This window comes from Daphnia pulicaria, chromosome 7, assembly GCF_021234035.1.
Source record: "Daphnia pulicaria isolate SC F1-1A chromosome 7, SC_F0-13Bv2, whole genome shotgun sequence".
Classification (NCBI taxonomy): Eukaryota; Metazoa; Arthropoda; class Branchiopoda; order Diplostraca; family Daphniidae; genus Daphnia; species Daphnia pulicaria.
In genome coordinates, this window is record NC_060919.1 from 15,146,730 (window position 1) to 15,174,016 (window position 27,287).

Genomic DNA, 27,287 nt, shown 5'->3' on the forward strand with positions numbered 1-27,287 from the left:
CGCGGCTTTCCGTTACGGCCACTACCTGGTTCCTGGAAAGCAAGAGCAAGTTTGTGCTTGAATCTACTTTTTCGATTTTCATTACCGATACATTTTTTTTTGCAGTCTCATTCAATCAGCAGAGATCAAAGAGAAAGATACGCCAACACTTTTTCAAGACGCAGCAAGAGGTTTTACTCTCCTGTTATGCTGTGTCCGGTGACCTTGCCCTTCTTAACATTGATAGCCTCTCCAGAGGTTACCTAATTACGTTACTTCCAAGAATTGATATGGAGGGATCAATCTCTGAGATTTATACAGTCTTCTACATCGCGCTGGGCTATGTCTGTGTCACCAATTTTGGCATACTGGGCTTGGTGTTATATTTTTTCCGTAATTTCATGTTTTTAAAGAATTCTTATTCTGATCACCCTACGTGCCTTTTTCTATAGTTGTAGTAGTAGCTTTGAATTCCAGATGGGAAAGTATCAAAAGGTCTTTTTTTTTCTAAATAAGCCCATCTGCAATATTTTTTTGTCTAAGTTATTTTGTACCTCCGATTGACTTAATTATTTTAAAGAAAATGAGTCAGGTTATTACTTATTAGTCCAAACTGTTTAAACAGTGTTTAAGATAGCATAAAAAGTTTCGAAAAACTGCGTTTTGTTATCTAACGTTATCTAATCAATTAATCATTTATGTCTTTGAAAATAAAACTGATTTTATAAAATAACGAATTTAATTCTTTTTTCAAATGAGGTACTTATTTCTATTTCTATGAAACGATATTAATACAACTGCATATTTCGTGTTTTTTTTTTAATTTTCGTGGCAATAGCCATTTTACTATACGGCTACAACGATTTTGTAAGAAGGGTCTTTTCAAAAGGATAGCGTGCTTGCAAGTTACATGCCTCAGGCACAATTAATTTGAATTTTGACACTTGTACGCCATCTATCTGTTGTTATTTATTTTTTCGTGGCAATAGTCAACGGTTTGTTTATTGCAACGAAATGTCTTGGCAATAGCCATTTCAGACGAAAAATTGTCACGAAAACAGAGGACTAGTAGGCTTTCGTGGCAATAGACAAAGTGCTCTGATTTGACACGAAACAATATCGTCAGATTTCGTTGCAATAGTGAGTCGAACCTGTCGTGTCACGAAAACATTTTCGTGGCAATAGATTTAACCAATAAAGAAAGGCGAGAATTTGAGAATTATATTCGTTAATAAGCCACACGTCCAGTCGTCGTTAAATATCTTAATCTTGAGATCTCTCCACAACTCACTGGGACACTAATTTAAAACGTTAAAGTTATTTCGACGTCCAAGTTGACTATCTCGGACTATTTCATTACAAACAGTGAAGGTGGCAATTTCGTTGCACATGTGTTATCCTTGAAAACTGGTAAGTTTCCTATGGTTTCTAATCATGTATTGATTAAAACTTAATGGAGATTATCTTACTATAACAGATCATTCAAATCCAAGATGCCACAATTGATTGGAGTGAAGTCACTATACAAAACATGCCTTGATTTTGTTGTCAACAACATGGCTCTGTTGTGTGAGAAACCAAACAGCGACTTTGGTAACCTCAACAAATCAATTGACAGTCCTTTTGATCAATTGCGTAAGTTGGCATCTATCACTGATCTATCCATATTAAAGTACTTTTAAATTGTATTATTATGTAATAGCCAACAAGTTATTGGAGGACATTATCAATTCTCTTCGAAGCAAAGGATGTTTGAAACAATTTCTCGGTATACTGGCAGTTCCACATTTAGAGACCTTGAATCTCAGTCATTTAAAAAGTGAAGATGATCAATCCATTGAGCTTGATAATTCAATGAGATGTGTAGTAAGAAATTTTACTTTTACACTTCCTTTCAAATCAAAACACGACACTTTTCTATTTCAGAACTTAAAACATCTGGGCATGGAGATTTTTAGTGATGAATTCTTTACTTCTTTCATTCCTAAGCTTTCAAAATTACAAGTACTGGACATTTCATATTCTGAAGCAGATGACAGCAGCTTGGAAGTAATAGGAACTTGCTGCACACATTTGAGGTAACAAGTTTGTTTGATGCCAAAATTGTTAAAAAAAAATAATTATGGTTTCTTTCGTAGAGCACTAGATTTTTATCACTGCCAGAATATCACAGATATTGGAGTTAAAGGATTGTGTGACGGTGCAACGCGTAATCTAGGAAGTGGAGTTGATGGATTGGGGCTGCCCAAATCTCTTGTAAAGTTGCGTTCGAGTGGTACGTTAATAACTTCCGTAGGAGTGCAGTTGATCTTAGAAAACTTTCATAGTCTTCAAGTCTGGGATATGGCTACTGTTCAAACCTTTGCGAGAATTCACACAGAGTTTTTCTTGATCCAAAAGTTAGAGATTCCAAAGTATTCTCTGGTATGTTTAGAAATCGCTCCTTACGCTTCCTACATCCCTAAAGCTCTGGGATTTGTTGTGTCTCTGTGCCCGTCTGTGACCGAGGTGGAAATCAAAAGCTACTTAGGACTGACAGACAGTGATTTGCTTGATTTGTTGTCTCTTAAAAATCTCCGTAATTTTAAAATGAGTGGAACTTCCCCTTCTAATGGTAACGTCACGTTTGGTGGCGGTGTGACTCCAATTTTAAAAGCCTTTGGAAATTCATCACTGAAGGCACTTTCCCTATCCAGGTTGAGTGATGTAAATATTCTGGTAATCACACAGCTTTGCCCAAACCTTCACTCCCTTGACCTTATCGATAATTTAAACTATTTCACCGCCAAACTTGTTGAAGAATGGGTTAAGACTGAACCGACTGAACCTAAAGTATTAAAGCAACTGGAAAAGTTGAGACTTTTTGGTAGTGGTATACCGCGCGAACACTTGATCTTGTTGTTGTCTTCGCCTTTATTAGTGGAAATATTGATTGGTAGATGTTCTACGCTCAACGACGACATTCTTCAAAAGGTCGCTAGAATTCAAAAATTCAATAATCTTGAAAAGTTAGTCGTTATGTTATGCGACAATGTGACCGAGAAAGGAATTGATATTTTCATGAATACTCAAAACCCTCTTAAAGATGTCTTGATCGATCGGTGTGCTGAAATATCGAAGAGTAATGCAGAGTGTTGGGAAAGGCAAGCTAAAAAAAACAATTGGCAATTACTCATCGATTATTATTCGAGTTATTATTAGTAAAATTAATCTTGGTGTTGGAGACTTTGTCTTATTTTGTTCCCTTAAATTTCCCTTGTGATCGGTCGTGAAGCTTCGTAAACTATGTCACATTGTCTTTCATTCCTGTCATGTAGGGCTTATGCCCAAAGGACAGTGTGCCAAATTTCCATTTTTTGTCTGTTGTAGTCCTACTACCCACTAATAAAGTTTGAAAATAGATTTCCACCAATAGTTTTTTTCCTTATCACTTGACTTATTCTATCTTCTGAATATCCTGGAATACCTGATCGATGTTATCATATGTAATCACACGATTAAAATTGCGTAGTGTAATCACACGATTAAAATTGCGTAGTTAACTCTTTGTTCTTGATTGAGCCATTCAGTAGTGGCCAAGTAGGTGCGACATCATGCTGGATATCCATGAATTAAAGTCGACGTCCAGAGTATGCAAATCAAATCTCATTTTTTTTTGTTAATTCCCATTTATTCTGATTTTTTGTTTTGTTATAGTTTACTAAATTTGGTGGATCGCTTATCCTGGCATGGATAACTGCTACCTGTTCTTACTACATAGGCTAGGAAGACCTGCATTTTTATTCGTTGAGTTGTGTTATTATTGCGTTAGAGTGTCAACTCGTCTTCCAACCCCGCTCTCCACCATCTTACTGCCAACAAGTTCAGTATTTGTTTCAATATCGTAAATCAGCGTGGTCGTGCCAACACAATTCTGTCATCAACACTTTATTGGTCAACACATGGTAAAATGCTTTCCCGCATCCATTTACCATTTATCGCAGGAGTGCAGGACAAACCCCTTCCTTGAACTAGTGGTGGCATTACTAGGTTAGTAATACCTAGTATTACCTAGTTACCTAGTAATACCTAGTTTTTTTTCAGCTACTTTTACCTAGTTTTCGGGAAAAAATCTATTACTAGGTATACCTAGTAATAGTAATACCTAGTTTTTGAAAAATGATTACCTAGGTAATCATAATTATCTAGGTATTTATGTAATAAATAATTACCTAGGTATTTCCCATTTTTTTTTTGCAGCATTGTCAAATAAATGGCAACTATGCTTTTATTTAATTAAGCTTCTCTGCTTTCTGGTAGACAGACAAAGGCATCACAAATCACAGGCCCGGCTGGCAGCCATTTTCTTGAATTCAAAGTCAAAGGTGTTGGAGTGGCCCACTTGAATCGTAACTTATATTCTCCAAGTTAGCTTTGCTAGGTAATTACCCATTGTTACGTGTTTATTGATTCCCTCACTGACTAACTTCTTATGTGTTTACAGAAATCTATCAAAGCTATCAGAAATCCTGAATCACTGTCACTGATACGTACTGAAACTGAGGCTCCAACTTGTAAGTTGTAAACTTGTTTAGTTGTTTATAATTCTGAAAATCATATTCTCTATTTCTGTAATGTGTGTATAGGCTGTATCTGGCTACGTTCTCCACTCTCCACTACAGTCTTCAGACTCACCTCATATCATATCAACTCATCTCTTCACAAAATGGCAGAAAACTCTCACTCTTCTACTTCTACAGCTACAAATGAACAAATATCTGGAGATGAAGACATTGAAGAAGTACTTCAAACGTCTACTCCGAACCGTAGAAGAAACCCATCGAGTGTTACTTCAGGTTCAGGTGACTTTCACGACGATGAAGCAATTGAGTCTTCCTCTCACAACGATTCAGAATCATCGTCTCGTCCAAACACTCCAAAACCAAGGGGGCCTCAGAAGAGGAGCCCTATTTGGAAATATTTTCGATTAGAAGGATCGGTAAAAGATATCAAATCGTTTTGTCTGGTAAAGATAAAAGATAAAGATAACGAAGAGAAAGATTGCTCTTTTGTCGGCAATGGAAGAAATACCACAAACTTGAGACTTCACCTAAAGCACCACCACCCAGAAGAGATGAAGAAACTGAAAGAATATGACGCAGCAGCAGCTGAAAATAAAAGTAAAGAACCTCCCGGAGCTGGCTCAGGAGTATCCCGATCTTCAGGAGGAATCGTAGATTTCTTCAACAAACCATCAAATCCCTTAAAACCGCGGGTCAGAAATCCGTATCCTCCCAAAAGTTCTGCCTACAAGTCGTTTAAAGAGGATCTCACTCGCCTAGCAGGATGTACCTCCTTCCCACTAAGCATGGTAGAAAGCAGTTATTTCCATGCATTGCTGTTTAATGCAAACAGTCGGCTTGCCGACTCTCTTCCAAGCCGAAACACCCTAAAGAAGTGGGTTATTGATTATTCAACAAGAGTTAGGACAAATGTCATCGCATTGTTAAAAACAGTGAAGAATTTTTTCGTGACATTGGACATTTGGAGCCAGCCAGGACTCGACAAGTTTTATCTGGGTGTTGTAGCTTTATTCTACAATCCGAATTCAGCAAGAATCGAAGTAGCGGCTTTGGCGTGTAGAGATTTTCCCCATCCGCATACTGGATTACGTATTAGGGAGCTTTTGGAACAACTTTTCGCCGAATTTGATTTAGATTTGAAAAAAGTGATCCGTTTTACAACTGATAAAGGAGCTAATGTTGTATTACAGCCGTACAAAGTTATTCAATATTTTAAAGCAACTCCATCGATAGATCAAGCTGAAGATCCTACACCTGACCCTGAACGTACTGATGAGATCTACGTGGAGATTGACTTAGACATTGAAATAGCCGATGAAGAAAGTGACGATGACGACGAACTTCTAACAGACAATGAATCAGACGATGGAAATGGACACGCGGAAGAAAATGGAGATCATCAAGCCGAGCAAGAAGATTATGTTTATGAAGCTGATCAAGAAGATTTCCGTCAAGCATTTCCAAAAAGGAAGACATGCGTCGCTCATGCCTTAAACCTTATTTTCCAAAAAATTTTGGATCTAAAGAGGTCGTGCGTGAGCAAACTTCGAAAAAAAGTCTTGAAATTGTTGAAAAAGATAAATACTTCTGGCGTTGCGAATCAAGAACTGAAGAGACTAACAGGAAAAAAGCTACTGAAAATTGCAAAAACAAGATGGAATAGTTTCTTTTTTGTCCTTCAGCGTGTACTCTTATTGAAATCAGCAATTATTTCCGTTTGCCGAGAACGCGTTTGGGGAATTGATTTTGATTGGGCTAACGTTGCAAAAATTGTTCTCTTCTTAAAACCATTAGCCATGGCAACTACCTATCTAGAAGGAGACGTCTACCCAACTGCAGCTTCGGTAATTCCATCCATCTTGTCGCTGGAAGAGCACTTCCAAACTACTAAAGAAAAGGACCGTGATGGAAGTATGAGGCGTTTAAGCGAAGTAGGACTTACGGAGATGAAAAAACGATTTGGAAGTTTTATGGATGTAAAACATGAGGAATTTGATCAAATTTATTTGATTTGCTCCTTACTCCATCCAAGTAAAAGTTTGGAATTAACCGGAGAACTATTTCAAAAAGGAAAGCGCAGACTTTTGAATTTCATAAAACAGGAAATAGCCGAAGGAAATTGCCTGATCGCAGTTCCCGAAGAAGAGCAGATTGAAGGAACTACTCCCACTGAGACTCATCCGCAATCTAAAGGTGATTTTTCTTGATTGAAATTTTTCAATCCTTTAATTTCTTCTTAGCCTACATTCAATAATTCAACTTTAAAAAATTGTCTTCCTAATTCAGATCCACATACTCAACTGTTCAAGCGTAGAAGAATTGTAAACACTTCATCTTCCGCTTCCGCTGTACAAGAAAATTCTAATATTGCCGAATTGAAAAGGGAGGTTGAGGAGTACATTCAGATCTTAAACAAAGGAGATTTTCATGAGGAAGTGGACCCCTTCGTTTTCTGGAGAGAAAAGTCCGGGAGATTTCCTAAGTTGTCGCCGATTGCTTTGCAGTATCTCGCCATGCCAGCTACTTCTGCCTCTGCAGAGCGTCTCTTTTCGTGTAGTGGTCTTTCTTGCAAAGGCAAGAAAGCAAATGTCTCCCCTGTCTTGGTAGAATCGCAAACACTTTGCCGATTCAACAAAAACTTTGACTTCTGAATATGAATTCTCAGTCTCTAATTTTCAATTTCCGTTCTTATCGCTTCGTCGTTAGTCCTTTCAATCTTATCCTTGATCTTAGCGGGACAGAAATTGCAATAAAAAGAAAAAATTCAGTTACAAGTTGTTGTATTTGTGTTGTTTATGTAATTTGGAAGTATAAACAGAGAAATATCGAAACTAGGTAACTAGGTATTTTTACCTAGTTAGGCACTTTACCTAGTTACCTAGTTTATACCTAGTAATAGTAAAAACCTAGTTTTTTTCCCCGATACCTAGTTGAATTTATTTTGATACTAGGTATAATAACCTAGTAATACCTACTTTTTCTAAAATACTAGGTATTTAGTAATAGCGGTGCGTCTCACAGTGACGGAATCGCACTAGTAAAGGTGGCCATAAATAACAGCTTTTTTTTTTTTGCTCATAAATATATAGAGTTGAAAGTAAAGTGTTTCATAAATAAAAAGTATCACTGATATTTTGATTTTTTAGTAACTCTAAACTATACTCGTAAATAACTAGCTCTTTAAGTAAAATGTTTCATAATAACGTAAAGGGTGCGTAGCGCTATGACGGAATCGCACAAGTAAAAAGGTTCATAAGTATCGTACTTTAGTAACTTGTATCGATAGTATATTTGCCATTCACAACAGTGTATCACTAGTAAAAGGTGTCTCAAATAATAATGTTCAGTAGAAACTGAAATAATTCTTAAAAACTTAACTAATATCTTTGAAACAAAGGGCCATTAGTAAATTATTTCATAAGGTGGTGCATCTCAGAGTGACGGAATCGCACTAGTAAAGGTTGCCATTAATAACAGCTTTTTTTTTCTCTCATTAATATACAGTGTTGGAAGTAAAGTGTTCTATAAATAAAAAATACCACTGATATTTTGATTATTTAGTAACTCTAAACTATGCTCGTAAATAACTAGCTCTATAAGTAAAATTTGAACATAAGAACATAAAGTTATATATGTGTAGTATAAAGAAAGCGTATCTTAAATATATGTCTCATTAGAACTTCGTTGCAAAGATACTTTGTAGTACATGAATATTCAAATTTTTCACAATAAAAAACTGTATCATAAGTATTCTGTTCCACAAGTATATTCAATTTGTTTGCAATTTTACACGCTAGATGACTCTTAGTGTATGGTAGAATTCGGTACAATTTTCTGAAATTCGGCAGCGTTGCAGCTTAGCGGCAGAATTTAAATTTGTTTTCTTCAAATAGCTAGTACTGTGCGTGTCTGGCTGCCCGCTGCCTGCCAACCCCCGCCCTCCCCCCCCCCTTCGCGCTTCGTTTATCGCTTAAATTACCGTGATACTTTTACTTTTTTAGTATAGATATCAATCAAACATATCGGAACATTCCATAAAGATCTGTGAATCATAAGGTGTGCGACTTAGTCGCCACCCCGCGTCGCACTTTTTTAAAGCTTAAGGCTTAAGTTACAGCAAAATTTATTATTAGCAATATGGAATTAGAAGATATTTGACTTTAACATATATCGCTGTCGATTTGGATGCGGTAATCCGCCTACTCCGGCTGCTCACTCCGCTGTCGGCCTCCATGGCGTTCGTCACCGTCGCCATCGGACTCGTCACCGGCCATTTCTCTACAGCGAAGAGAAAATGTCCAACCCGAAATTCAACCGAACCGGAGATCCCGAACTCGAGTACCTCTCCAAATTCACAGTCAGCGGACTCTGGACTCTTTGCTACACCAGTCGTACATTTCGCTTAAATGATTTTTAAAGACCATCAAATAGAAATCAAATGACGTGGGAATTTCTTTCAGCTGGAGAGACGGAACGCTACTGTTTCAACATCGATTATTTCCCAACGGAAGAGTACAGTCCCGATCCCAATGACTCGACACTCTCAATCCCTTGTAAGAGAAGTTTCATTATTATTCCGGGCTCCTAACATTGGATACATTAATGTTTATTTATTTTGATTCCAACAGATGCGGTCTTGAGGTCGGCTCCGTTCTTTTTCATGGCCACCGCTCTGTTGGTCGTCGGAGAGATTTCCTGTTTCCTCGGCCACTTTGCACCCAGGAGACGCTATTGCACTTTTCTATCCGGCGTCACTTTTATCCTTTCCGGTATTTTATTTCGATTGGAATTATTTTTAAAATTTTGATCAAGTGTATTTTTGTTTTTAAATTTTTTATTCAGGATGGTTACTTTTACTCGGTCTGGTTGTTTACGTCTCGGTTTTCACGGCTGAAATCGGAAGTAAAAGTAAATTAAGGCCCAGCTCATCATTATAACCGCCAATATTCACCTACGCCTAGGCTACAGTTTCTATTTGGTAGTCATCGGTTTCTTACGGTTTCTTAGCTGGCGAGGTATTTTCACAACCATCATTTTATACATTTAAATTGATTTTAAATTATACCTTATATTTATTTGGGATAAAACAGGTAGCCGGTACTTCTGCCATTTTTCCTGTTCATTTATTGGCACCGAAATCGAATTGCCAAAAAGGAAATGCACCGGAAAATGACTTTAGCTCTAGTGTAGACGCCAGTCGATTTGGGTTACACGGCAGCCCCACCTTCTGGCAGATAGGACCGCTGTATAGGCCTATAGATCAGTACACCTCATACGTGGGCGATGAAAGCTTTGAAATTTAAACTTCACCTTGAAACGGAATGCTCGATCCTTATACTGCATATAGAAATACTTTGATCAGTGATGATCGTTTTGGGGTCAACATCCGCTTTCGCCGTAAAGGTCAAAGCCGCACCAGCAACGCCTGGGTTTCCATCAAGACCTTCATGCAATTTCACATGTTGGGTTGGTGGCCGAATGTATAGGCCGCGGCTATGGCGAATGGTCAAGGATAAGGTAATTCCTAAATATTCTCCCGATCTTTCCAGTCGATCACAGCGGCCCATCTGAAACCCCCCTTTGATAGGCTGTGGATGGCGATCACGCTGAGTGTGATGTATGGAGCCGAGTCCACTGAATCATTAGAAAAAATCAGTCAAAATAAAAAAAATTTTGACTTTCCGATGGGGACGTGAAAGTGGTTGATGGAGCTTGGGACTTATCATTAGTTCCGTCTTTAAAAAAGCTAATTCGGCAAAATGTTCGTATTAGTCTGTTCAAAATTTCCAACGAAGGTCAGATCATTGAAATAGAACGCCATTTTAATGATGTAATCCCACTGTTACGTATAACTCATGTGAAAAACGTATTCATACAATTCAATTTTCAATTACTATTTTTTTTATCATAAAATCATAAATTTTAAATCAGTGCGTGGTGGAAATTTAAAACAAAGATTTAGTTCCTCCCATACTCGATAACAGGAAATCCTTTTATACGTATAAAAGCGCAAAAAGTCGATCTATATAGTTCATTAAACTCCTGAAGGCTATCCATCAAGACCAGAAGGTCAGTAGCAAACTTTGGCCGGCTTCAGTTGTCCGTAGTGGGTCTATATATATATTCGTGAATCCCGAAGAGAGATGATCTACAACAGCAGGCTACATTTTGTGTATTCCGATAAATGATCCGTCACCGTCAGGGAACACCCACCGAACAGTAATCCTTAATTCTGAAAAGGGTTGCCTTATGCTCGGCTTGACTGGTAAGACGGATCCTAGATCTTTGTTTTGAAAATTAAGACAGACGTCGAATAATTGTTGGAATTTATATCCATCATTTATATCTGCCCCACCTTCTGGCCATTGTTCCTCCGCCTCCCCCGCCGTCACAGATGAACCATCACCACCACCCCATGACCAACCCCCTAACGCCAGCTTGCCTTCCCCATCATCATCCCAGCGAATCCTTATTCCAGCCGACGAATCAGTGCAACGGTTTCGTGAAAATCCCGTGCCCTTGCTCTTCCATCGGCGGCGGAGTGGCTTCCATCGATGACGAATCCGTTTCCATTCCGACTCCGCCGCCGGCTGTTACGTCCGGATACCCGAGAGATTGCCCCGTCCATTACCAGCAGCAGCTTCTTGCAACGGAACGTTCGTCTTACGTGACCGTTCACAGTCCGGCAACTGGTGCCGCTCCGCCGCTGTCGGCCATCCGGCGCCACCACAATTACCAGAAGCAGCAAAGTCAAGAGCGTGACATGCCGGACATAAAGGCCTTCAGCCGGATGCTGGTCCACGATCTGCGCCAGTTCAGCACCGACTCGGAGAACAGCAACTACAAAGTCATGACCGGATCGTCGGGAGGTAATAACGCGTTGCTACACCAGCAGCAGACGACAATTTGCTACTAGTGTCACGGGGCCGGTCACGTGACGGTGCCCTGAGCTAATTGCAGCCAACAGATGCCACCCTACGTCTGCAACACTCTCCCGCGTGACGTGACCACCAGCACGCTCTGCAGGGTTGCCATGACGACTCCCGGAGACGAGGAATTCCCGGCTCGGACGGACATGAGCAGCAGCAGCCATCAGCATCGTCGCAGCAGGGATCACTTGGACGACGACGACGATGAAGATGATGCCGTTATTTTTCATCCCAGGCATTCGCGCAGTCATTCTTCCGGTACCAATTACGACGGCTCGCTCAGAAGGATCACTGCCGTCTAAAAAGATTTAAAAAGGGAAAATAATATCGTGACAAAAAAAGATAAGTTCGTGATTTTTTTTAATTTGGAAAAAATTGTCCAACGTCAATCCAGAATTATATACCGTACGTGTGTAAGTGTACATTATTTTAGGTATAATATTGATTGTGAATTATTTGAGTGATGCGCGTGTTTAGGCCTGAAATGATTATTATTATATGGAAAGGATGAACTCAAATTTTGCAGGCCTGACAATTAAAATTCGCACCTATCGTTCTGAACAACAATAATAAAAAGATTCTTTGAAAACATTTTGGCTTTTTAATATTTTTTATTGGACGAAAGTTGACCTATCAGAAATTTAAATTATGCGGTTCGGTTGGTCAATAAAGTTAGTTGATGGCCACGCTCACTTCTTGGTCGTTACGGAGAGTTGCGCCGGCGATAAAACGATATTTCGATAATAAGTCATCAAGTTACTTTACAAGTACATTTTCTGCTGGAGATTGATCCATATAAGCAAAATGAAAACGAAAAAACCATGCTACTAACTACAAAATCATGTATGTCAAGCTGAGCGCTAGATGGCTATGTATTAAAAAAAACGTCACTAGTCAGGACTTGCGTCCTGCTCCAAGAAAATTAGGAAATATTGGAAAATTTTGGATAAAAATGGGGAAAAAAGGGGAAAGCACGGACAAATTATGAAAAATAAGGAAATATCGGAATCGGATGTTTACGATGACGCATACACATGGCTAGTGGTTGTGTTTCAATTAGAAAGGCGGCCCGTAGAGCAGCAATCACGGCAGGGCGTACGGCTTCGAAATGTGGGATGGTAGGTAACTGATGAACAAGCCAAGAGAACTGGGAATCGTCTCCTGTTCCTTCGGAGCATGCACCATCACTCATGGTAATATCATCGTCTTTTACTGCCAAGACCACACTCAATGCCTATGCAAACGTAATGTATAATCATGGAGCCGTATAATTATTTAAGCAAACTCGTTGATTATGAAAATAAACTCTTACCGTGAGGGCTTGGTGACGGGCGAGAGCTTTCTGAGCACTCAATCGTCTCATCAAATAGTCTAGGACTTCACGGCATGCTTCGGGTAGTTGATTGGGATCAGTCAACAAAAATCTTAGATGCTGGACCAACTGTTGGTGTTTGTGACGACGTTCCTTGCGTTTGCCAAGCTGTTGCTTACAATCGTTCATTAGATCATTAACAGGCAGACCATCAGCTGCTTCGTGAAGCAAAAACTCACAAAGACATTGAACAGGCAGAACGTTCCAAGCACCTTCATTGGACTCGACCAAATCAGCCAGCCATGGCTTCGTTTGCGCAGCTCCTTGCCTACATAAAAAGAATTTGCATTGAAGAAAATTAGATTAGAATTTCGCTATTAAAATTCATACTATTTCACATACCTATGCAGAATTTACAATAAAAAGTTCGGTTGGCGACTTCTACAAAGTAGGTGACCCAGTCGAAGTGTTGCGTTCAAAGTTCGAAGCTGCTCAATAACAGCCGGAGGAGGTCGTCGCGTAGATCCTCGTGGATCAAGTGATGTCAACTAAAGTAAAATATTACAATGATTTGCAAGAAAATCAAAAGTTAAGAGCGCTTTAAATACTTGACTAAGCAGCAAAGGATTGTTCTCGGTAATAACAGTTTTTGTAGAGGCGGCTCCTAGATCTGTTTCGAATTCCAAGATGGTTTGCTTTTCAATTGCAGCCACCTGCAACTCTGTTTGGTCTGTGGTACCAGAAGAAGTAGCAAATCATTTGTGATACACATCTCCATCAATGCTCGGAGTATAGGAGGGAATGAATTCCATGCCTCAGACCCAAGACTGCCAGGATTATGAGCAATCAGCATCAATAGCATCAACCAAGCCTTCCAGTAAAGGGTGCTAACTGCCAGATTTGGAGGAGTATATCCTAAAGTAAAAAAAATTAGCTTGTGACAAATTAAGATAAGATTACACGCTTGAATACCTTGTGGCAAGACGATATTTTCAGGATAATGATAAGCAGTGAGGTGGAGAACCATGTCAAAAATTTCTTGGTTATCAGCCACTAGCATAAGGAAAAGGAAAAGTTCCATCTCTCTCAAATCTCCACAGGCGACCAAAGATGCCAAGATGCTGATTCACACACACCAGGACTTATGGCAAGGAAAACGCATAAAGTCGTCAAGGCTGCCAATGAAAACCTGGATGTTCAAGATACACAATTTTAATTTTTTTGCAAAAAAAGGAGCAATTAACTAAAGTATGATTACTTTTGACACAAAAAATGCGTCGTAATTACACTACGACGCCTCGATTTGTGCCTTCGTGCCGTCGACGCCTTTTAGTCGTCTGAATCTAAATTCTGAACCTGCGCCGCAGGCCGCAGCTGCTATTTAACAACACGGTTACTCATGCGACGTTGTCGTAATGTTGCTAAATACTATTGGAGCATTTTACTACTGTCACCTCACATACTCATTTCTTTTTTAGACATGAAAATAACAAATAAATAGAATTATGAAACAATTTACTTATGACCATTTGTCTCTGAGACAAATGTAAAGTTTTTCAGAATTATTTCAGTTTCTACTGAACATTATTATTTGAAAAACGTTTTACTACTGATACACTGTTACGAATGACAAATATACTATTGATACAGATTTGTAAAGTACGATACTTAAGATACTTTTTACTAGTGCGATTCCGTCACAGTGATACGCACCCTTTACGTTATTATGAAGCATTTTACTTAAAGAGCTAGTTATTTACGGGTATAGTTTACAGTTACTAAGTAATCAAAATATCAGTGATATCTTTTATTTATGGAACACTTTACTTCCAACACTGTATATTAATGAGAGAAAAAAAAAGCTTTTATTAATGACAACCTTTACTAGTGCGATTCCGTCATTCTGAGATGCACCACCTTATGAAATAATTTACTAATGGCCATTTGTTTCAAAGATATTTGTTCAGTTTTTAAGAATTATTTCAATTTCTACTGAACATTATTATTTGAGACACCTTTTACTAGTGATACACTGTTCCAATGGCAAATATACTATCGATACAAGTTACTAAAGTACGATACTTATGAACCTTTTTACTACTGCGATTCCGTCATAGCGCTACGCACTGAGTAATAGTAATACCTAGTTTTCAAAAAAAACTAGGTTGCCATCACTACCTTGAACTGTACTGTACGAATTTGATCATTTTGATTTCTAAAAAAACCGCTAAATCTTATTTTTCTAGGCACTCAGCCACCTAGTAGAGGATTTCCGTACTGCTTTTTGAAATCTCGTTTTATCTGTCGTGATGTCGTCTGCTTCATTCGTCTCGTGGTCGCAGACGCAGAGTGGCAGAAACGATTTTTGTTTTTACTTTTGGACGAAGTTACTCATGGGAATCCGTCATCCTGCCATGATCCCATTATTTCAAGCATGGCAGACAATAAAGATCCTTTGGTTTACGAAGATGAGGAGGCGACGGAACAAGTAGCCACTGAAGGAAGTGGAGATGCTCCATCAAAGGAGGAAGTTAAAGGCATATCCATTCATAGCTCTGGTTTTCAAGATATTGAGTTCAAGCCGGAAATTTTGATAGCTATCGTTGACTGTGGCTTTGAACATCTTTCTGAAGGTACTGTTTTTTATTTCATTTTTACAAGTACCCTTGCATTGTTCATTACTAGCAATTTCTTTTTTTTTTTCAACAATCTTTAACATAAAATTATAGTAGTAATGCTAAATGCTCTAACCTGGGGCATATTTCTGTACCGTGCCGACATGTGGTCTTGAGCTAGAGAAAGAGAGAACTCACTTGCTTGACTTGACTTTTTACTTGATGGCAATTTGTTCTTGAGCTCCAGACTTGTTATATGTTTGTTTTTTGGCTTAAGATATTCTTCTTAGGAATCTAACTCAACTCTTTAATGTCTTACAGTTCAGTGTGAGTGTCTTCCTCAGGCTGTTTTGGGAATAGATGTGTTGTGTGAAGCCAAATCTGGAACGGGTAAGACTACTGTTTTTGTATTGGCAACTCTCCAACAATTGGAGACGGTGGAAAATCAGGTTTATGTTGTTTGCCATTCTCGAGAGCTAGCTATCCAGATCTACAATGCATATGAATGTTTGTCAAAGCATATGACTACCAAGGTAAAGAACTTGTTAAAAAGTACATGAATTCTGTAAAATATTACTTGAATTGAAATTATTTTAGGTTAGTGTATTCGTTGGTGGTGTGAATATTCGCAAAGATGAGGAAGCTTTGAAAACAAATTGCCCTCACATTGTGGTTGGAACCCCTGGTCCTTAAACGACGCTGCTCCGCACGAAGAGACTAAACCTCTGCACATTTAAACACTTTGTTCTTGACGAATGCGACAAAATGCTTCAAGATACATGTAAAGCGTTTCACTAATGTGTTATTTAGTCAGCTTGAAATGTAGTATTAATTCATATTTTTTCATCAAGACATGCTTCGAGATGTACAGGAGATTTTCAGCAACACACCTCGTGAAAAACAAGTGATGATGTTCAGCGCCACGCTGAGCAAGGAGATCCGTCCTGTCTGCCAAAAGTTTATGACTTTATGCAAGATGTAATAAGCCCTTTCACACTCCGGTCAATAAAGCAACACGACCACCACATGAGCATCTAAAACATTTTGCTGGAGGGAGCCGAGGGTTGATTTTTGCTCTTATTCCTCCCCAATTCTCCAAACAACCTTGCATGTAGCGCCTCTTGTGTTTAACAAAATTTGATCTTGGATGCAGCCAACCGAAGTGGACGTTGACGACGACGAGTCCAAACTCACTCTTCGCGGTCTCCAGCAGCACTACGTCAAACTAAAGGACGACGAGAAGAACGGAAAATTATTTGAGTTACTCGGCTTACTTGAGTTTAACCAGGTTAGCTGAACTTGTTGTATTTGAGTGTTGCCGGAAATGATTCACCATTTCCCATGGATAGGTCGTTATCGTCGTGAGATCCATTTCGCGTTGTATGGCGCTCTGCGAGTCGCTAGTCGAGCAAAACTTGCCTGCCGTCGCCATTCACTTTAGCATGACCGAAGCAGAACGTCTGTCGCGCTACCAACAATTCAACGACTCCAAAAAGGGGTATACTAGTTTAGATGAAATCACTTGTATTTTAGTTTTCATTTTATATTTCTCTTTTTTTATTATTAGCGAATTTTGGTAGCTACACATTGAGTCGGTCGTGGCATGGCCATTGAACGTGTCAATATCGTTTTCAACTACGACATGCCTGAAAACTCAGACAGGTACCTGGATCGGGTCGCTTACGCTGGTCGTTTTGGAACTCAAGTAAGCTCATTTTCCTCTGATTGTCTTTTCACTATTTTAATTTTATTTTTAAATAGGGTTTGGGAATCACATTTGTAACTGATGAAAAGGACGTTAAAGTTTTAAATGACGTTCAAGAACGTTTCGACGTTAGCATCACACCTTTGTCACATGAGATTGATTTGTCATCCCACACTAAAATCTGTCAATAAACGTTTGACATGGGTATGGAGAGATATGCGATTTAAGAGAGAGATGCTATTTAAAACGTTTCTTCTTTCTAACGCTAGAAAGCTTACCTTTGCATAATCTGTTTCAGATATTTTTATTCACTTTTGTCTCGTACTGAAATTTTACTTTGTAATTGTTTTTACTCAGTTGTTTTCAAATATTTTTAAATTGTTACGCGTCCTCCTAAGGTATGGGTCAAGCCGACCCCCTACCGGAGCATTGCAGAGTGAAGGGGTGCCGTAAACAGCATATTTTTATTTGGCTCGCCCGATGTGGTCTGAAGCTAGGAGTGCATGAAAAAAATGATTTCGATAAGTCGAAATGAATGCACTGATAAAAAACAAGTGTTCAGAAAGTGCTACTTAAGATTTCAAATTTGTTGGGCAATGTTGCCGAGTTTCAAGTGTCGGCCATTTTACATTTTCCAAGGATCGTCTGCTGCTTTGTTGTAGTGACTCAACACGTGTGAATAAGATCTCGTCGTTCATTGTTTAATAGGCGTTCGTGACTAAAGCTGACCAGCAGAGATCTTATCGTTTTTGCTGACCATATGCGAGTTGAATTTGTTCGTGTCGTACAAATGATAATGGCCCGTCGTATAAAATTCTTAAGGACTTGACAGACCACGTGAACAATGCTCCCCAGTCGAATACTCGAAGGAGAAAGTTCGACCAAAGAAATCGCCTATATTTTTTATATGGTTATTTTATTACGACGAGACCTTGTTAACACTTTTTTCGACAGGTAAAAAAGAAGCGGCTGTCAGTAGAGTGAAAGGGCTGAGGGCAGCTGCAACTTTTTTCGGCAACTAGATCTCTGGCCCTGCACATATTTGTACATGTTTGTCTTTAATGATTCACCATCTATAAATACTGATGTCTGGTGTTACTGTTGGCCTTGGCATTAGGCATGGATACTTACCGAGACTAATGTCTTGTAATTTTAGGTCTTTACCCATAAATCTGTGGATTTATATCCCGTTCCTAAAGGCTCTGGATGAATGCCTTTCTCGAAACCACCAAAAGCTCCATGTGCCTGTGATGTGATCTACTCAATGTGGTATAATAATTTACTCAAGCCAATTTGTTAATTCCACTAGAGAGATTTCTTTGTTTCACCGCTTTCACCTTGTATCCTTTAGCTAATGCCTGTAAGCTTACAACAGAAAAGAACAAATTCTGGGCCATGTTAGTGGTTAAGAAAGTTGTATAATGGATGAATCAAAAATAACACAAAGAAAATGTTGTAGAGCAGTTTACTTGTTTTTTACTTTCAACTAACATGCATTTTTTTTTGTTTTGCTTGCAGTGCTTAATACCATTGGTTCCTTGAAGATTCCATCAAAGGATGAAGGCTACTTGCAGCCCATTGGTCACCATTTCACCTTTGGGGAAACTTTAACATGTATAAGGTATGCAACAATTCGTTAGTTACCTACCATATCTCTCTATCAGTTGTCAACTTTTGACCTTTCGTCCGAATGACGTAGTGCTCATTAAATCTTATGCTACGTATAATGACAAAAAATCATGAAACAATTGTGGGTTCCACGCCTGAAATAACAAAAGCAGTGCTTTTTTTCTTCTGTGCACCTGTGGTTTTTACCGCCCATTTTTGTAAGGCTTAATGAAGAATGAGCTCTGTTGATCACCAGGATGACTATTGATATTCGTTGTTATCATATAAAGCTACTGTCGTATTGCTAGCATTTCTACTTGTTTTTACATCATCAACAGTACCAGGATAGTAATTTGACGGTTTTATAATCTGTACTTGAAGAAACTGCAGTTTCTATTGCCAGATTCTCATCAGGCATTCTCGTAATATATATTCGATTCAAATCTTTACCATAGAACCTTATTTATTACTTGATCAATATCTCTTACGTCTAAACTATTAAGGCCTTGCATTTTTCCACAACGCCGTAAAAAAAGTGATTTGGAATCCAAATTATGTCGCTAATATCCATTTTATTTATTGTGTTATTTATGTAGTCATAATTTAAACTTTAAAGATGAAAAGCTCCAACGACGCATCCGCACGATCCTGGCAACTTGAATTTTTCAATGGCGAAAGGGAAGGTGTAGTCTTTTGGGTTGTAGACCAAGAAGCGATGGAAAATATTTTTCTGGACGCATTTGGACTCGTAGCAGGATGGGACCAAGGGGCAAGTGGTTCCCACGACCACGTCGCATTCTTCAATTCGAGCAGTTTGCGTGTACTTGATGCCGTAAGACTCGACGCCATTGACGATGGTCCGCCACTTGCCGTCGACGTTGATGGCCCGGAAAGGACGGACGTAATCGGTGGAACTCGGGCAAAGGTAAACCTCGTCGTTCAACTTGTCCAGTCCGTCGACTGAATTCTCAGTGTTGGCCAGTTTGTCCTTGTAGAAAGCCACGACGGCTTGGTAATGTTGGTCCAGGGCTTGTTGCACTTCGTGTTGGGGATATTCAGAGTCTTCCAGGCACCAGGACTTGGTCGTGTTTTTGGCGCAGTGCGGAATCTCGACGTACTTTGGCTGGGCACCGTAGGGAGGAGGAGCTTTATAGTGACTGGGCTCAGGATCGGAGAAAACGCCAATCACCATCAGCGAAGCAATAATCTGGGTTTTAAAAAAAGATTAATCATTCGTAGGCGCTATTTTTCAGAAAACATTAACACCCGAATAATATTTCTCGATTAAAAACAATCAGAAACCAAAACCAAACAACTTACAGTCAATTTGATGGACATTCTGTTAGTCAGTGTTAAATATTTTATTTGTATCAGTTATCTGCTCAGAACACGACTGATTCAAAAAACAAACCAGGCAAACTTTTTATACAAATTTTGTCTTCATTGCTGCGTATGTTGCACCCTTTCCGTTCTGATTGGCTGACCATCTCTATTTACGCACCGTAGGTAGAAATGAGGTGAACCGCAATTTACCTAAACCAATTTAAATGTTCCCTTATGCAATGTTGATGGAGTAATTCAAATTATTCAGTGTGGTAATAACTTTGGCGGGAAATCAACTAGTTGTAGAGTTGTTGTGGTAATTGAGTTGCTTTCAATGACAATTGCAGCTTCCATTGGAAACATAAAGGAAAGTGAGTTCGTTCAGGTGAGAATAGGTTTACCACGAGTGAAACTGAAATTAAGTAAACTCGACCGTCTGAATGCAATTGAGGGCATTTTTCACTGAATTGGTGGAGACATATAAAAAACCCTCGTCCTTTGACTAATCTGCATCAGTTTACAACTGACACTCAACAGTACAGCTTTTTAATTCACACAGTTGCGTTCACGAAAAGCACAATTGAAATGAAAATTGTTGTAGTAAGTTATAGTTTTATCGCAAAAAGCAATAATAGTAATTATTTCATTTGGGATTCATTTATTCTGTAATCGAATGTTGATCAACCTCTTTAAACGTCATCCTAATTTCACAATTTTTAAATATTTACAGTTATGCATCAGTGCCATCTTGCTTGCTGGAGTGCTTGCCGATCCGGAGGCAGCTGCTGAGCCCCAACAATATCCCAAATCAGCCTATCCAGCAGCTTATGGCCAGAAGTACAACAATTACTGCAACCCGCGAAAGGCACCAACCTGCGCCAAAACCGGCACTGAAACTTTTTGTCTGAAAGACACCGAATACCCAGAGAAAGAAGTCAAGGTAAGTTTAATTCTCACTTTGACTCACCTCTCAAACTGTTTTATTTACTTTTGCCTTATTGATTTCGACTCAGTACGCCATCGATTACGACTCGTTGGTGCTGAAGAAATACGCCGATGTTGCCGATCAGTCGGCCGATAATTTGGTCGATGGACTGACCTCTTTGGCTGAGGCGCACTTCGACTACTCCAACTACAAAGGGAAATTCTTCGAGAAGGGCCACTGGTCTGGTGACGAGGGATACATCTGCCCTAGCGACGTCGTTTATGCTCGCCCACTCCGAGCAGTGAATGTCGATGGAGAATGGCGGGTCATCGTCCAAGAAAACGCCTGGCCCGGATACACCCAGACTCAACGCGTCGAAACTTGTTTGTTCCCCGGTGCAACTTGTCGCACCTTGGCCCCTTGTTTTGGCAGCAAATGTCTGCAAAAATATGTTTACCAGCGGATGCTTTCCTTCGATCCTTGCGATCCCCAGAAGGGAATCTTCATCGACATCTACAAGTTGCCATCGGCCTGCTCTTGCCACATTCCCGGTAAACTGCACTGAATAAATTAATTTTTCCAAATGAAATTCCATCGTGATGTTCATTTAATTTAAAACTTTCAATGTGGACCTTACGATGATAACTTAACTAACACTTGTCTTAAAATAACATAACTTGAATCTATCAATTTGAAATTCTGCTCTTGTATTTCATTTGGTTTGAAATTGTGAAATCTGAAAAATATTGTTACCAAATCATACTGAGGAATTTCAGAATAAAACTGGATAGGTTTTGCCTCCTCTAAAGAAAAGTTTTTAAATATTTTATATTTGAAATTGAATTGAAAGAAGTAGGTAGCCAAGTTTTTGCCAATGTGTTCCAGAGTTAGATGGAGAGACAAATGATTTAGTTCTTCGAAATTGTTTTCACTCCATTGTTGACCCACTGACATACCGTATGGAATTTTAAAACATCAAAAGAGCAAATTCTGGATTTCGTTTAAATTTCACGAATATTTGTTTTATTTTGACGGCAGCTCAATGGTTAAGGTGCTATGGCTTACTTCCGGAATACTTCCGGAAAATTTGCATAAAAGTAGCAAGTGAGCTTTGTTCTTTGTACATTTCTAAGGATTGAATGCTAGGTTATAGCAAAAAAATATGGACTTTTCATGTTTTTTTATTATCTTAAGATCAGTCCTTCAAAATTTAAAATACTGAGTTTTGAGACATGTCAAATAGATGGCGTGTTGATTGTGTCAGTTATGGAATGGCGGTTTGCTGTCAAAAGTTAAGCTACTATCCTTTCTTCGAAAATTACCAACAAATTCATCGGTAAATTCGAGTGATTTCGTCTCTAACTTGTCGGTGATGTGTTCTTTTCCGTGTGCATGTTGGATAACCTTAATGTTTCTCATCAACTTACAGGAGGAAACGTGAAAGGGTTGTGGCCGTCGTGCAGCCTACCGTCAACTATTTTGTTCAAAATCATTTTATTCTACTGGATGTGTCATCGAAAGGATACAGGTAATAACCAAAACTAGCTTTATCCATTTCTCTCACGTCTTGATATCAGTTTGGATTGGAATAATAGCTCTGGACTCTGGGGAATCCTCACTTATACTCGAGGTAACTTTGCAGTCAACATATGTGAGGAGATTTAGATTCGTTACATTTTTTGCATATTTTCGTTTAGTTTTTTTTGCATGCAAGTCAACCTGCAAACAGGTTGGCCAGTTTGTCCTTACGAACGCTTGAAGGTCACGAGAAACATTACGTAAAACTGGCATGTGGTGGTTTAGAGGTTGGGTGAGAACGACACGCGTTTCAACATTATCAAGCAGGTACAATAACCGGAAGGGTAAGCTATTTGGTATTCATTTTGATATTGGTTTTTGTAGACCCATCCCCAGCAACGTCACCTGCAGAAGGAAAGGCCAGTTTGCATTTCAATCGAAGGTCATGGAGATCATTACGTAAAACCTTTCATGCAGTGGTGTAGAGGTTGGGTGAGAACGGGACCTTTCGCATCATTATCAAGAAGGTAAAATAACCGCAAGGCTTAAGAGGAGGGGTGAGAAAAAGTCGTATAAAAGGCGAGAGAAAAGTCGATACAGGGAACAGTCGTGTGAGCATGTCCGACACGGCAACAACTGCAGTGTACTTTTGCCATCAGCTCTCAGCTATATCTGCCATCATCAGTTCTTAATCATGGGTAAATTGTCTGTTGTTGTTATGTATCGATTTCTATGTTTTTTTCTCTGTGTCAATATGCCAGTTTTTGTTGCATATTGATTTTTAATTATTTTTATTTATTGTCTAGTTGTATTTAAGGAGAAAGAAAAGGCGAAATATGCAAGAGTTGCAGTGCGCCATTCATCACCAACTGCATTCTTCGTCGCTTTACCAGTTTCAATCATGGGTAGATATTCTGTTGGAGTTTTAAATATTCCAGTTATTGATAACTAAATTATCTATTGTCTAGTCGTTTAAAGGGAGAGAAAAGGCGGTAGAATTCATTCGTATCTCCGACATGGGAGCAGCAAATGCAGTGCACTATTCTACACCAACTGCATTCTTCGTCGAATTGCTAGTTTTAAATCATGGGTAAACATTTTTACCTGGAGTTGTGAATCAACTTTCGTATTATATTTGTTAACATGCCAGATTGCCAGTTATAATTTCATATTAATGTTCAAATTAATTGTCTAGTAAACTTTGGCGTCGCCTGCTGCTGTTGGGTGTTGTATAGTTGACGGCTGGTTCAGCCATGGTGTACCAATGTCTCCTGGGTATGGCGGATAACAAATCGCAACGCCGCCACCTTACTACACAACATACGACACGACCAGTTGCTACACCAAGGCCCCCAAGTACTACACCACCAAGGCTCCACATTATTGTACCACAACTTATGCTGTCTGAGCTACTACACCGAAGCCCCGAAGTATTATTCTTCCCCGAGCTACACTACCAGAGGTTCGATACTACACCGATGCTCCGAGGTACTGCACCACCACGGCACCGGTGTACTGCACCACCAAGGCACCGGAGTACTGCACTACTACATATCATGGGTAAATATTCTGTTGCGTGGAGTTTTAATATGCCAACTACTAATACACATTATTTACTGTCTAGTCGTATGAAAGGAGAGAAAAGGTGAAAGAATTCAGCAGCCGAGTGAGCATTTCCGTTACAGCAACAGGATCTGCCGTGCACTATTTGTCATCAACTTCATTCTTCGTGGCGTTAAAGTGTTAAATAAAGGTAAAACATTTTCTATAGAGTTGTAAATCAACTCAACTTTTGTTTCTATTTGTTAATATGCCAGTACCATGATTGACTATTAATGTTTGAATTTACAAATTGTCTAGTTAACTATGGTGGCGTGCTGCTGTTGGTTGTTGTATCGTTGATGGCTGGGTCGACCACTGGTGTGCCGATTTCTCCTGGGTATGGCGGGCATGAATAACAACATACGCAACAACCGGTCACTACACTGAGGCCCCTAAGTGCTACACCACCAAGGCTTCAGATTATTACACCAAAGTTTATGTTGGTCCGGGCTATTCGCAGAAGCTCCGAAGTATTTTTCTTCCCCAAGCTTCGCTACCTTCACCACGCCGCCTCCTTCCTAAATAATAACGTCAACACTTTTTTACTATACGAAGGCCTTCAAGTACTACGCCACGAAGGCTTCTGAGTATTAAAATTCAACTTACGATGCTCCAGCTAACTATAATAATGCTCCTATGTACTATTCTCTTGCCAGCTACTATTCCGAGGATCTAACTTGTTACATCATCGAAGTTCTCAAGTACTGCACTACCCCCTACGTTGCCCCAGTTTACACCACGCAGGCACCGGAGTACTACACCACGCAGGCACCGGAGTACTACACCACGCAGGCACCGGAGTACTACACGTTAAACCGAGGCTTCAGTTTACTACACTACAACCTTCGCTGCTTTAAACAACCACATTGATGCTCCAAAGTACTACACCAACAAGGCATCGGAGCATACACTACCACTACCACTACTTACGCTACCGCCACCTGCTAAACCGAAGGTCCGAAAGCAGTACTCTGGCCCGAGTTACTACATCACTTAGGCAGCCGAACACCATAAACTACGATTCCGCAATTATCTACAAGGAATTTCCTAAATAATAGAGCCGAAATTTCTACTTCAGATTATTTATATTTGTCGGTTATTTCCATGGCCAATGGTCACTGGGAATTAATCGTTGATCTTTAATGAGGAAATAAAAGTTTTAATGCGGGTAATTCTTTTAAGACTTTTGTCAGTAACTTCAAGCCTTTCAACATTGCGACAGGTATCTATTGATGTTGGGTTTCTAAGGCCTGTATGCCGAGTTGTCAATTGTTCAATGTTATAGAGGAGAATACCGTATTAGTAGCATTCGGACATGTTCTTGTGGTTCGGCGATGATGTTTCAATGGTTAGTTGCGAAAGAAACTTGTAACTGTTGATTTTTTCAAATCTTACAAGTGATAAGCAAATGACTGATGTTTGTATAAAGAAAGACTTTGAAGTTAAGAAAATTATTGATACAATTCCTTAACAAGACTTGGTATAAATCAAGAAACAATGAACACAAAACTTTTAGAATTGTGTTATATTGTCCCACCTCCACCCACAATTCCACCACATTTTACAGTCACATACAATACATACATACATACAATTATACCCATTGGCTGCCACGCCATACAACCCGTAAGTTGCTCTCTACTAATCTACGCGCCACGTCTGAAGGATCCATGACCAAGTGGGACTTGCCATTGCTGACAAGTCCGGGCTGACACGGTGACAGGAGAAGACCCATCACCGTATCGACAAGGGGGGAGAGGGGGTGCATTGCCTGAAACAGGCGCCTTGCGGCAAATTTTGGGCTTGGCGACTCTCCGAACCCGCGGCTTGTAAACCACGAGACCGAACAGCGCGGCCCGTGCTAAGGAGCTAGGGGAGAACAAAGGCGTGGCAGCCAACGGGTTAACTAACACTGGCACAAACATATTACCAACAACAAATGATGATCCGCGCTGACATTTTGGAGATACCAGCGGCGTTTTGGTGTCCATCTTCTCGAGGTTTCCTCTGCATTACCTGAATAAAGACAAAACAATTCTTATTTAGTGACATGCCAATAACAGATAGAAACAAGTCAGGTTTTTAAGCTCAAAGATTTAAAGATACAATTTTTTTAACTTAAAATCAAACTTGCAATATTGAGAAATGTAAACTGAACAAAGCTCACTTGCTATTTTTTTGAAAAAATACCGGAAGTATACCGGAAGTAACCACAGCTCTTCAACCATTGAGCTGTCATCAAATTAAACCACATATTCGTGATCTCCATAAAATTTGGGGTCGATTAGGTGTGATTTAAACGAAATCCAAAATTTGGCCGAAATCGAGAATTTTCCTGAACTATAGTTCAGGAAAATTTTCAAAACCGGAAGTACGCGTACGTAAAAAAGATAACATGAACTTTACCACAAATTTGACGAGGATCACGCATATGTGGTTCTTTTGCTCCTCGAATGAATATTTACTTAACTACTGACTGAAATGAGCAAACCGGAAGTAGAAAAAAAATCTCATTATCCAAAATCTAACAAGTGAGCTTTGTTGGAGGGATAGTTATCGTTAGTTTCCACTAAATAATTTCCACACAACAGCTGCCGATAAATGTTTAGAGATTTTCAAAGTAACTGAAACTGACTGTTTTGACAGCTGAAAAATTATCGAAAGCCATCTAGCGTTAGAAATAAGAAACGTCTACGTAACACACTACACTTCTTTTACGCGCAAGAAGGGCCTGATTTTGGAATTACTACACAGACAGAGTTTTACGCAATAGGATAACTAGTAAGTAATCTACGAAAATAAGTCAATTGTCCGGTACCTGGCCATAATCCCGTGGTGAGGGACTTCAGGTGTGTAACAGCGGACGGAAGCGATCACTGAAGTGATCCAGAAACTCACCAAGTCGCCAGTGAAGTAAAACCAATTGTGTTTAGAAGCAGTGAAGCTAGATGAGCGTGCGTCGCGAAGATAAGGATGGAGAAGAACGTTGATGGAAGTCCCTCTTCCGTCATGGACAAAGGTCAGCATTGGCACAAGAATCACCGTGCCAGGACCACACGATTCCATAAAGAAACTGACTGCTCTGTAAAATAAAATGTTTTACATTAATAAAAATATAACAAAGAAAAAAGCATGTCAATCTTTACCTTATCTAAGAAGCACACTGAAATGTTCATGATGAAAAAACCGTAAAAATGGAACTCACTGCA

At 39.4% G+C, this 27,287-nt stretch overlaps 4 protein-coding genes, 4 long non-coding RNA genes and 1 pseudogene across 16 annotated transcripts; 6 read left to right on the forward strand and 3 right to left on the reverse strand.

Annotated features, from left to right (window-relative positions):
- Nucleotides 1-1,178: 1,178 nt before the first annotated feature.
- On the forward strand, nucleotides 1,179-3,381 carry LOC124350628. Its single transcript, XM_046801417.1, has 5 exons — nucleotides 1,179-1,389; nucleotides 1,457-1,614; nucleotides 1,682-1,845; nucleotides 1,906-2,057; nucleotides 2,118-3,381. Exons 2-5 carry the CDS (start codon nucleotides 1,473-1,475, stop codon nucleotides 3,178-3,180), a joined length of 1,521 nt encoding a protein of 506 aa, XP_046657373.1. The 5' UTR covers nucleotides 1,179-1,389; nucleotides 1,457-1,472; the 3' UTR covers nucleotides 3,181-3,381.
- A 5,626-nt stretch (nucleotides 3,382-9,007) lies between these two features.
- Nucleotides 9,008-9,501, forward strand: LOC124350901. Its single transcript, XR_006921260.1, has 3 exons — nucleotides 9,008-9,094; nucleotides 9,170-9,310; nucleotides 9,384-9,501. It is a non-coding gene; the product is annotated as an uncharacterized LOC124350901 (long non-coding RNA).
- A 2,823-nt stretch (nucleotides 9,502-12,324) lies between these two features.
- LOC124350840 lies at nucleotides 12,325-14,888 on the reverse strand. Of its 3 annotated transcripts, none has more exons than XR_006921141.1 (7): nucleotides 14,662-14,888; nucleotides 14,041-14,156; nucleotides 13,755-13,971; nucleotides 13,391-13,697; nucleotides 13,185-13,330; nucleotides 12,783-13,110; nucleotides 12,325-12,704 (listed from the first exon to the last, which is right to left on the reverse strand). It is a non-coding gene; the product is annotated as an uncharacterized LOC124350840 (long non-coding RNA). The 3 variants fall into 3 exon arrangements; XR_006921140.1 differs by having other exon boundaries at nucleotides 14,041-14,159; XR_006921142.1 differs by lacking the exon at nucleotides 14,662-14,888 and having other exon boundaries at nucleotides 12,783-12,950; nucleotides 13,022-13,110; nucleotides 14,041-14,264.
- Nucleotides 14,889-15,043: 155 nt separating this feature from the next.
- LOC124350833 lies at nucleotides 15,044-17,487 on the forward strand (annotated as a pseudogene).
- A 247-nt stretch (nucleotides 17,488-17,734) lies between these two features.
- LOC124350758 (neurotrophin 1-like) lies at nucleotides 17,735-21,757 on the forward strand. Of its 3 annotated transcripts, XM_046801589.1 has the most exons (5): nucleotides 17,735-18,152; nucleotides 18,259-18,371; nucleotides 18,621-18,723; nucleotides 20,764-20,973; nucleotides 21,047-21,757. In XM_046801589.1, exons 3-5 carry the CDS (start codon nucleotides 18,715-18,717, stop codon nucleotides 21,521-21,523), a joined length of 696 nt encoding a protein of 231 aa, XP_046657545.1. In that variant the 5' UTR covers nucleotides 17,735-18,152; nucleotides 18,259-18,371; nucleotides 18,621-18,714; the 3' UTR covers nucleotides 21,524-21,757. The 3 variants fall into 3 exon arrangements, with proteins under 3 accessions (XP_046657545.1, XP_046657544.1, XP_046657543.1); XM_046801588.1 differs by having other exon boundaries at nucleotides 17,735-18,371; XM_046801587.1 differs by lacking the exons at nucleotides 17,735-18,152; nucleotides 18,259-18,371; nucleotides 18,621-18,723 and adding an exon at nucleotides 20,497-20,633.
- LOC124350791 (protein spaetzle-like) lies at nucleotides 19,249-20,213 on the reverse strand. Its single transcript, XM_046801620.1, has 2 exons — nucleotides 20,031-20,213; nucleotides 19,249-19,917 (listed from the first exon to the last, which is right to left on the reverse strand). The coding sequence occupies exons 1-2, from the start codon at nucleotides 20,046-20,048 to the stop codon at nucleotides 19,321-19,323; spliced, it is 615 nt and encodes a 204-aa protein (XP_046657576.1). The 5' UTR covers nucleotides 20,049-20,213; the 3' UTR covers nucleotides 19,249-19,320.
- A 215-nt stretch (nucleotides 21,758-21,972) lies between the features above and the next one.
- Nucleotides 21,973-22,803, forward strand: LOC124350825. Of its 4 annotated transcripts, none has more exons than XM_046801660.1 (4): nucleotides 21,973-22,294; nucleotides 22,388-22,486; nucleotides 22,536-22,588; nucleotides 22,673-22,803. In XM_046801660.1, the coding sequence occupies exons 1-4, from the start codon at nucleotides 22,191-22,193 to the stop codon at nucleotides 22,738-22,740; spliced, it is 324 nt and encodes a 107-aa protein (XP_046657616.1). In that variant the 5' UTR covers nucleotides 21,973-22,190; the 3' UTR covers nucleotides 22,741-22,803. The 4 variants fall into 4 exon arrangements, 3 of the variants coding, with proteins under 3 accessions (XP_046657616.1, XP_046657615.1, XP_046657617.1); XM_046801659.1 differs by having other exon boundaries at nucleotides 21,973-22,250; XM_046801661.1 differs by having other exon boundaries at nucleotides 22,208-22,250; nucleotides 22,554-22,588.
- A 182-nt stretch (nucleotides 22,804-22,985) lies between these two features.
- On the forward strand, nucleotides 22,986-25,250 carry LOC124350846. Of its 2 annotated transcripts, none has more exons than XR_006921158.1 (7): nucleotides 22,986-23,174; nucleotides 23,283-23,381; nucleotides 23,445-23,613; nucleotides 23,672-24,036; nucleotides 24,101-24,229; nucleotides 24,337-24,665; nucleotides 24,735-25,250. It is a non-coding gene; the product is annotated as an uncharacterized LOC124350846 (long non-coding RNA). The 2 variants fall into 2 exon arrangements; XR_006921157.1 differs by having other exon boundaries at nucleotides 22,987-23,174; nucleotides 23,445-23,566.
- Nucleotides 25,251-26,045: 795 nt separating this feature from the next.
- Nucleotides 26,046-27,283, reverse strand: LOC124350898. The gene is made up of 3 exons (XR_006921257.1): nucleotides 27,225-27,283; nucleotides 26,897-27,160; nucleotides 26,046-26,094 (listed from the first exon to the last, which is right to left on the reverse strand). It is a non-coding gene; the product is annotated as an uncharacterized LOC124350898 (long non-coding RNA).
- Nucleotides 27,284-27,287: the final 4 nt, after the last annotated feature.